General features: G+C 42.1%; 1 protein-coding gene across 1 annotated transcript; it reads right to left on the reverse strand.

Moving 5' to 3' along the window:
• Positions 1-3,357: 3,357 nt before the first annotated feature.
• On the reverse strand, positions 3,358-4,959 carry LOC122004858 (berberine bridge enzyme-like 18). The gene has a single exon (XM_042559686.1). It carries the CDS (start codon positions 4,957-4,959, stop codon positions 3,358-3,360), a length of 1,602 nt encoding a protein of 533 aa, XP_042415620.1.
• Between the last annotated feature and the right edge of the window lie 5,908 nt (positions 4,960-10,867).

The raw sequence follows: 10,867 nt of genomic DNA on the forward strand, positions 1-10,867 counted from the left end.
GGTTTTCTCGGGCGAGCGGCACTTGGTGGTAACCCTGACAAGCGTCCAACATGCATATCAGCTCACACCATCGGTTGAGTCTACCATCTGGTCGATTCGGGCAGAGGGTAATAGTCTTTTGGGCATGCCCTATTCAGATCCCGGAAGTCGATGCAGACCCTCCACTTATTACCCAGTTTGGAGACCAGCACCACATTCGCTAGCCAGCTTGGGAACTGCACCTCTCATATGTGGCCGGCCTCCATGAGTTTCTCGACTTCCGCTCGGATGATGACGCTCTGCTCGGCACTAAAGTCCCGCTTCTTCTGCTTGACGAGATGAGCGTCCGACCAGACATGGAGCTCGTGTTGTGCGACTCTCGGTGAAATGCCTGGTAGCTCGTGTGTTGACCACGCGAAGACGTCGTTGTTGCGCTGTAGGAACCTGATTAGCTCCTCCTTCGGGCCCGCTTCCAGGTCTGATGCAACGAAGGTGGTGGCCTTCGGTCGGCCATCCCGGATCTGTACTTCTTCTTTTTCTTCATAAACTAAGGGGGGAGGCCTTTCAGTTATAGCATTTACCTCGATCCGGGGGGCCTTCCGGGCGGACCTCGACTCAGCTCGGACCATCTCCACATAGCAACGCCGTGCTGCCAACTGATCACCTTTGACCTCTCCCACTTGGTCTTCGACAGGGAACTTGATTTTCTGATAGAATGTTGAGACGACAACCCGAAATTCAGTGAGGGCTGGTCGGCCCAAAATGACGTTGTACGCCGAGTGCGCGTCTACTACGATGAAGTTAGTGGTCCATATCCTTCTAAGCGGCTCTTCACCGAGTGAAATAACCAATTTGATCTGTCCGACCGGCTGAACCTCGTTACCAGTGAACCCGAACAGGGGCGTTGTCATAGGCAGTAGCTCAGCCCTATCGATCTAAAGTTGGTTGAACGTCTTCTTGAAGATGATGTTGACCGAGCTCCCTGTGTCAATAAAGATGCGATGAATAGTATAGTTTGCTATTACCGCTCGGATGATGAGGGCGTCGTTGTGAGGCACTTCAACTCCCTCGAGGTCGCCAGGGCCGAAGCTGATCTCGGGCCCGTTCGCCTTCTCCTGGCTGCATCCCACGGCATGGATCTCCAGCCGTCGGATGTACGAATTGCCGGCTCGGTTGGAGTCACCGCTGGTTGGCCCACCAGCGATGATGTTGATTTCTCCCCGAGCGATGTTGCTTCTATTTTCTTCCTCCCGAGCAGACGGTCCGACTCGCTCATGGGAGGCTCGAGGGTTACATCTTGGTTGGTGTTGGCGTCGCTGCTCGGGTGACTGTCTGACTTCTCGCTGTCCAGTATTTTGATGATTATGCCGTCGGTCAGGCGAAGGTGATCGATGGCGATAGCTCATTGGCCTAGTGACCGGGGCGTGACTCCGACAATCGCGGGTGTTGTGGGTTGCCGACTGATGAATTGAACAAAACATGGGAGTCCATACCTTTCCTTTCGGCTTAGGTCGTTCGGCCGCCACGTGTTGGACAACGTGCGGCCTTGATTCCTGATGCGGCCTCATCCCCTCGACTCGGGGTCCTCTGGGTGGTTGATGAATGGTTTGAGGCCTCCGCTCGGCCGGCGTTGTTGACTCTGCCGGTGTTTCCTTTTTACGGGCCGCTTGCGCCTCCTCCACGTTGATGTATTCTCTCGCCTTTTTCAGCATATGGTCATAGTTGTGCGGTGATTTCCTGATGAGCGAGCGAAAGAAATCGCCATCCATCAGCCCCTGGGTGAAGGCGTGCATCATGGTCTCGGATGAGACTGCGGGAATATCCAAAGCGGCCTGATTGAAAATTGCTCCGGTCGATCTTCCAGCGCCGCTCGGCCACCTGACGCTGAGGTGGCCTACTGTGCCGGCCGCTCGGCGTGAGCCTTTTGTTGCTGCTCCACTATCTTCGTTGCTCGCGCCTCGATGAGCGCGTCGAGCTCTTCTGGGGAGAGCGTCACAATATGTTGACGTTCAGTTTCTTCCATCGTCTCGCCTCCGGATCCAGGTGCGTTCCCACAGACGGCGCCAATTTGATCCTGTCCGGGTGCTGAGCCAACAGACGCTGGGGACGTGGCGCTCTTGTTGACGGCGTATGAACCTCCAACTAGCGTGAGCCTCCGGTGAGAACCTGCAAGCACAAAACCGAGCCGGGAAGGGGTTCCCGGCGACGGCCCTCCGACGCTCAAGTCAGCTCCGGCGAGAAGAGATCGAAGTAGAGTAACAAGAATGAAGACTGTAGCTATAGTAGATGAGAATGCATACCTCCGTCGAAGATTAGGGGTCCTTATATAGGGCTCCCAGGGGGTGTATGCACACTTTTCGAGACATGCACGCTCCTCAAAGCATACCTGGAAATGGTCGTGTCAGAAAAGTGCGCCTGGCGCTATACCTCAATTGTCCGAGCATATCCCTGACGTGACAGTAGAAACTTCCATCGTACGATTCTCTGTCCGGTCCGGCCGCGGACCATGTTGTCTGTCGGTGGCGCTTATCTCGAGGAAGATATGGCCAGATGTTATTTTTGTCGGTGTCGAGGCCGAGCGGAAGGGGCGCTTGGCCCGTCAGTCACCCGATCGTTCGCTGGGCATCACGGCTGAGCCGAGCGAGTAGTCCGCTCGACCGAGGGCGACTGGCGCGGTCCTCTGAACAAAGAGGAGTCTTGCTTAGCTTGTGAGCGTCAGAAGCTCGGCATAACGGTCGAGCTGTCGAAGCGTCGGCTCGGGCACTGTCCGAGCTAATCACTCAGGTAGGTTGACTTTGACTGCGACCGCCGCAGGGCCGTTGACCATCATCCAGGCGGGCCCCCCTTTCTTACTACCGGATCACTAGTAATTAAACTTATTGTTAATTACTCAATCAGATAATTAATCAATTAATTATTAACTACTTAATACTTAATCAACATAAATAATTAAGATAATTAATCTATTAATTATTAACTACTTAATACTTAATCAACATAAATAATTAAGGTTACCCTAGGTTTCGGCTCCCACCTCGACGGTGAGCTTTCTATTGCAAGTGGCCAGCGGAGATGCTGAGGCTGGGGGTCGACGAATCCAAGCAGACGGCTCACGGTGGTGGTTTCAAGCCCACATGCATGTCCAAGGTGATTTCCTCAAACTACTCTATGCAAGTGGAGGTGCCAGCTGAAAGCGTTGAATCATCTTCCAGAAAGATATATATGCTCGACAAAGATACATAACTATGAGTCTTGGCATTATTGCACAAAACCGATTTGTTATTTGTGCAGAACAACATAATTTATTATTTGTAAATAATTCCTTTATTTAATGCATTCAAATACATACAAAGCAACTGTCCTGTGACATTCAATTAATTAAGCAGTATAAGGAGGGATGCCTTGTTCGTTCCAAAAGTAATTCTCCGGGTCAACTCGAGCCTTGACTTTCGCGAGCTTCTCAAAGTTGTGCAGGAAGTATCTTCTTCCCCAAGCGCTTGCCTCCTTGTAGCTCGTCCTCCCTTCCTCTGTGCTGCTACCCAAGTCGATATCCTTGTAGTTGAGATACGCAGCTCTCGGATTGCTGGACACGTGAGGAGTCATGTCTTCGTAGAACTTTCTCATCCATGTCAAATGCCTCTCCGTCACCGCCGCCTCTGTCTCGAACCACCTCATGAAGTACTGAATGTTATACAAATTCCCCTTCCTGTGAGGGAAGGCAATGGCATCGTCTTCTATCTCCCAAAGCCTTCCGCCCCACGGCTCAAATATCATCTCCAGAGGCTCCTCCTCCCCCTCCATCATAACCTTCCATATCCCCTCCCATGCCTTCTCGGAGATGGGCTCCCTCACGAAGTCCGACTTGGCTTTGAAGGAGCTGTTGAACGCCGGCCGCCGGGTCAACAGCGCGCGGGTATCATTCCATGCACGGCCATCGAAGTAGAGAGTCGACTCCACCCAACTCAGCTCGTTGCAGTCCTCGCCCCTCACGCCCAGCTCAGGGAAGCTCTTCTTGATGGCAGCAAGCGTCGCGCGACGCGACCCAAGGAATAGGCCTTGGAATGTGGCCTGGATCGTGCGGTTCGCCGGCGCTTCTCCGATCGCAATCACCAAGGCCCTGATCCATAGATCGTCGGCGAACCGCGGCGCGATGCTCTGCCATGAATGCAGCAACCTCGTCGCACCCTGCCCCAGCGTTCTGCTAACGGAGAACACCGTCAGCTTGGGTGGTACCGGAACAAGTCGCAACTTGTAGGCCACGACGATGCCGAAGTTCGCCGCGCCGCCTCCTCTTATCGCCCAAAACAAGTCTTCCCCCATGGTCTCCCTGGTCAACAGCTCGCCCTCGGCGTTGACCAACCTGACATCAACGACGTTGTCTGCGGCGAGGCCGTACTTCCTCTGCAGCCACCCAATGCCGCCGCCGCTGATGAGCCCACCGACACCGACCGTGGGGGAGATGCCGGCAGGGAACCCGGCAGTGGGGCTGGCGGCAGCCACGTTGTAGTACACCTCGCCGAGGGTGGCGCCAGCGCCGACCCAGGCGGTGTGGTCTGCGGCGTCTACCTCGACGGAACGAAGGCCAGAGAGGTCGACGACGGCAAACGGGCCATCAGTACTGGAGAAGGAGACGTAGGAGAGTCCCTCGTAGTCATGGCCGCCACTCCGGACTCGGAGGCGGATGCCGTGACGGCGGCCGCAGAGAACCGCGGCCTGGGAGTCGTGGTCGACGGAGGGGAGGATGATGAAGGAGGGAGTCTCTGCGCCGGAGGAGAGAAACCGGAGGTTTTGGACAGAGGAGCGGAAGAGGGTGGAAAAGGAGGTGGTGTTGGGAGTGTAAATCTTCGAAGGAGAAGAGGAAGATCCTCCGGTTGCTTCAAGAAAGCAATTGAGGAAGTTGGCTTGTGTATGATTTGCTGCGTGAGAAGTGCAGAGGAGGAAAAAGATGAAACAGGAGAAGATGATAATGGTGGACGCCATTGCAAGCTTGCATGTTCTTCTGCGTAACACGCTCTAGGGACCTATATAGAGATCGAAGACGCAATATTTATCCAAAAAACCCTCCTCCTCCTCCTACGTTTTGAAAAGATCCATCTAGTTTCACAATTATTAAATTGTCACTTGTTTTAAAAGTATTACCGAAATGTCTCTAAATGATGACTGATTATTGTTTATAATTCAAATATACACAATATCATTTACGAATCAAGTTATATAAGGTACATTCCGTGACATTCTCTTAACATGTTTTTTTGTAAATTGAAAAAGTAGGGGGTGATTGTATGAAAAAAAATAAAGTTGGTATATGACACTAAAAAAATAATGACTTTTTTTTTGGACGAATTTAAATTCGTCCCAAATTGGAGACGAATTTTGGAACGAACCTAAATTCTTCCTAAATTGAAGATGAATTTTAGTTTGTCTCAAATTTGGGGTGAATCAATTCGTACCTAATTTGAGATGAACATGGGTAATTCGATGTGGGATTTTGGGACGCACCTAAATTTGTCCCAAAATTTATCCCAAGATTCGTTCCAAATTTAGGATGAACCTGAATTCGTCCCCAATTAGGGGTGAATCCAAATTTGTCTCAAATTTGAGATGAACCCTAGTTCATCCCAAATTTTATTCCAAAATAAAAAATTCTCTAGAATTTTATTTTCTTTATCCTATTTACATATCAAATACATTATTACATTCTATAAATCTCTTATCATCCCCATATCCAAATTTAAAATATGCTAGTGTGATTATGCACACGCGTTGCGTGTGTAATATAATAATATATAAATTATTTAGGTATTTAAAAATCCGAATTATTTGGATTTTCTAGTATCATTCTTATAAACCAAGAATTAATTATTTGGGTAAGATTTGTCAGACTCATACAATAGTGACGCTAGAGAATCCCAACAATGGGCTTCCCTATGTAAAAAATTATTTTAATTTAATATTATACTTGTCTTAGTAAAAAAACTAAAAAATATATATTTTTTAACATCGTCGGCCTAAAATATTTATACAAGTTTCTTTGATCATAGTGTTGTCAATTTTAAGATATGAGACTAAAGAGAACTATATATTTTTTATATATAAAACAACCAGAGAAAATTAATGATGAGAAAAATTTATAATAATACGCTGTAGCTGAGTCTCGAACTCTAGATCACTGATTGTTTCGCTTGTGGAATTACTAATAAACCTTGGAATTATTTTTAGTGTAAATAGAAAAAAGGACATTAACGTAAATACATTTTAGACTTCACCAAAGTTAGTTAGTAAAGGGGGGAGATTTTTAATAAAATAGTAAGATTAGTCAAACTTCAATACACATCATATTTATACACATCCAAACAAACAAAACTACACATCCAAAAAAACAACAAAAACTACACATCCCATATCAACATTCAAATATGTCAACTCAACACACATCATATTTATACACATCCAAACAAACAAAACTACACATCCAAAAAACAACAAAAATAAAGTTGGTATATGACACACAAAAAATAATGATTTAAGGACGAAAATTTGGGAGGAATTTTTTTCGTCCTAAAATCGCAACAAGTTTGGCAACAAAAATAATATTCGACCCAAATTAGCAACAAAATCTACAATAAAATATTTTCGTCGTAAATTCCTAACGAAAATTAAATCATCACAAAATTTATCCCAGATGAGACGAATCCAGGATTCGTCTCAGATTGAAATTTTTTTAAAAATATTTAAAAACTATAAGGGACGAATCCCAGGATTCCTCTCCAATTCTGGGGTGAATCTTGGATTTGTCCCAGAATCAAATTTTTTTTTAAAAAAAAAGAAAAAATAATCAGAAACCTTAAATATGGACCTAGAGATATTATAATTTTATGAAACAAGTTTCTATGTGTTCATATCATTCTCCTGATCGTAAAAATATCCTCATCCATAATTTTGACCTAATATTTTGAGTGTGGTGATTTTTTAACCCGAATTTGAAGTACTTCAAGTTAAAAAATTATCACACTCAATAAATTAGGTTAAAATTATAAATAAGGACATTTTTACGATCAGGAGAATGATATGAACACATAGAAACTTATTTCAGAGAATTCCGATATCTCTTGATCCATATTTGAGCCTTCCAATTTTATTTATCTTTTTTTTAAAAAAAAATTTCTATATTCTGGGACGAATCGTAGATTCGTCCCAGATTTCGGGATGAATTCAGGATTCATCCTAGATTTTTGGAACGAATCCATGGATTCGTCTCCAATTTTGGGATGAATCCTAGATTCGTCCCAGAATTGATTTTTTTAAAAAAAAATAATCGAAAGCCTTAAATATGAACCTAGAGACATCAGAATTTTATAAAACAAGTTTCTATGTGTTTGTATCATTCTCTTGATCGTAAAAATCTCCTCATCCATACTTTTAACCTAATATTTTGAGTGTGGTGATTTTTTAATCCGAATTTGACGCAATTCAGGTTAAAAAATTATTACACTCAATAAATTAGGTCAAAATTATAAATAAGGACATTTTTACGATCAGGAGAATAATATGAACACATAAAAACTTGTTTCATAGAATTTCGATATTTCCAGATCCATATTTGAGTCTTCCAATTTTATTTATCTTTGTTTTTATTTTTTATATTCTGGGACGAATCTAGGATTCATCGTAGATTCCGGGATGAATTCGGTATTCGCCCCAGATTTTGGGACGAATTCAGGATTCGCCCCAGATTTTAGGGGCAAATCCATGGATTCGTCCCATATTTTTGGGACGAATCCAAGGATTCATCCCCAATTTTGGGACAAATCCTAGATTCGCCCCAGAATTGATTTTTAAAATAATAATAATAATAATAATAATAAATAATTGTAAGTCTTAAATATGGACCTAGTGATATCAGAATTATATGAAACAAGTTTCTATGTGTTCGTATCATTCTCCTGATCGTAAAAATGTCCTCATCCATAATTTTGACCTAATATTTTGAGTGTGGTGATTTTTTAACCCAAATTTGATGTAATTCAAGTTAAAAATTGTCACACTCAATAAATTATGTCAAAATTATAAATAAGGACATTTTTACGATTAGGAAAATGATATGAATGTTGGTTGATACTCGGAATATCGTACAGGTTCCCCTGTACAAAAATTTTGTACAAGTCCTGAACCATTCCAAACAACCTATTGTGTTCTTTAGAAATTAAATTTGGAATCACAAATGGAACTTAACATCATTGATTTCAAATTCAACTTATCTATTCTTAGTGGTTTAGACTTGGATCGCAAACGATGCTTAACATTATTAATCCAAATCCACCTATGTTACAAATTCAATTAAATATTAATTTCAGAGATTGGCTTCTAGGTTAAACATGGCGAGGCACTAGGCCTTCTTGGGTATGGGAGCATCCACCTGTTGGTTAGTCCTAGGAAAATCGTACCGGTTCCACTGTACAAAAAATTTTTGTACAAGTGTCGAACCTTTCCATAAATAACCTATTGTGTTCTTTAGAAGTTAAATTAGAAATCGCAGACGGAACTTAACATCATTGATTCCAAATTTAACTTATCTGTTCTCAATGGTTTAGATTTGAATCGCAAGCGGAACTTAACACTATTGATTCAAATCTACCTAAGTTATTAATTCCATAAATATTAATTTCCAAAATTGGCTTCCAGGACTGCATGGCGAGGCACATGGCCTTCTTGAATATGGGAGCAACAACCACCGCCTAGGCAAAGCCTTTTAAGGAAAGCTAATATTTATTTCCTTAAATAACTCAAGGTTAACCAAAAAGAACAATCGAATCACAAATTCGAAAAAGAAGAAAACACAAACTCGAAAAAAAAACTATTTCGAAAACTCTAGAATCATATGGCTCTTGTGTTTGGTATTTCCATAAATAACTATACAAAGAAAACTAGTATGATGCGGAAAACAATTACTAGTTATACCTTTCTTTGTAAGCAAAATAACCTCTTGATCATCTATCGTATTCCTCTTCTAACCTCGGACGTTGTATGGGCAACGATCTTCCGAGATGAGAACCACAAAGCACCTTCTTCTTCCTTCTAGGTTTCGACCACCAAAATCTCTTCCAAGGATGAAGAGGTTCGGCCACCACCAAGCTCCAAGGGATGCTAGAAATATCGCCTCCTTTTCTCTCCTTCTTCTCCAAGCAAGATCTGGCCACCACAAGGACTCTAAGAAAAAAATGTGGTTCGGCCACAAAGTGGAGAGAAGAGAAAAGAGAAAGAGATGTTGGCCGGCCACACCAAGGAAGAGAGGGAGAGAAAAAGAAATAGAGTCGTCCTCTTTGAAGGCACCTCTACCCCCTCTTTTATAATCCTTGGTCTTGGCAAATAAGGAAATTTTAATAAAAACTTCCTTAATTCTTTTTCCATGAAAAAGAAAATTTAATTAATTAAAAATCAAATTTATTTTCTCAATTCATATAGCCGGCCACACTAAAAATCTCCAAGCAAATAAAATTTTAAACACAAATTAAAACTTTCTTATTTGCTTCCGAAAATTTATAAAATTTCTCCAATAATTTTTATCCCTTCATGATTGGTTAGTAAAAAGGAAATTTTATAAATTAAAATCTTTCTTTTAAAGAAAGTTATCTCTAAAAAATTAAAATCTCTTTCAATCTATAAATAAGGAAAGATATCAAATCTTTTCTTAATCTCTTGTAGAAACTTATAAAAGAGATATTTAATCTTTAAACTTTCTTTTAAATCATGAACATGGTTAAAAAGGAAAGTTTTCTCAAAATTAAAATCTCCTTTCAATCTACAAATAAGGAAAGATTTCAAATCTTTTCTTAATCTTTTGTAGAAAGCTATAAAAGGAAAAATTTAAATTTTAAACTCTCTTTTAAAACCATGATATCCACATAAGAAATAATTTTAATAAAAATCCTTTATTAATATGATGTGGTCGGCCACCTAAGCTTAGGCTCCAAGCTATTGGCCGGCCACCTTAAGGCTCAACCTTTAGGCTTGGCCGGCCCTAAGCTTGAGCTTCAAGCTTGGCTTGGCCGGCTCCTATTGGTTGGGTAAGAAGGTGGATATGTGGTGGGTATAAATCTCTATATACAAGAGGCTACGATAGGGACCGAGAGGAGGAATTGGTTTTGGTCTCCCGATGAAATTAAGCATCCCATGTTCGCCCCGAACACATAACTTAATTTTATCAATAATAATTCATTCCACTAAAGAACTATTATTGAACTACCGCACCAATCCCAAATTACATTTTTGGACTCCTTCTTATTATGAGTGTGTTAGTCTCCCTGTGTTTAAGATGTCGAATGTCCACTAATTAAGTGAGTTACTGACAACTCATTTAATTAATATCTTAGTCCAAGAGTAGTACCACTCAACCTTATTGTCATGTCGGACTAAGTCCACCTGCAGGGTTTAACATGACAATCCTTATGAGCTCCTCTTGAGGACATTATCAACCTAGATCACTAGGACACAGTTTCCTTCTATAATCAACAACACACACTATAAGTGATATCATTTCCCAACTTATCGGGCTTATTGATTTATCGAACTAAATCTCACCCATTGATAAATTAAAGAAATAAATATCAAATATATGTGCTTGTTATTATATTAGGATTAATAGCACACACTTCCATAATAACTGAGGTCTTTGTTCCTTTATAAAGTCAGTTTAAAAAGAAACGACCTCTAATAGTCCTACTCAATACACTCTAAGTGTACTAGTGTAATTATATAGTTAAGATAAACTAATACCTAATTACACTACGACCTTCCAATGGTTTGTTCCTTTCCATCTTGGTCGTGAGCTACTGTTTATAATTTATAAAGAACCGATAACATGATCTTCTGTGTGTGACACCACACACTA

This window comes from Zingiber officinale, chromosome 1A, assembly GCF_018446385.1.
Source record: "Zingiber officinale cultivar Zhangliang chromosome 1A, Zo_v1.1, whole genome shotgun sequence".
Taxonomy (NCBI): Eukaryota; Viridiplantae; Streptophyta; class Magnoliopsida; order Zingiberales; family Zingiberaceae; genus Zingiber; species Zingiber officinale.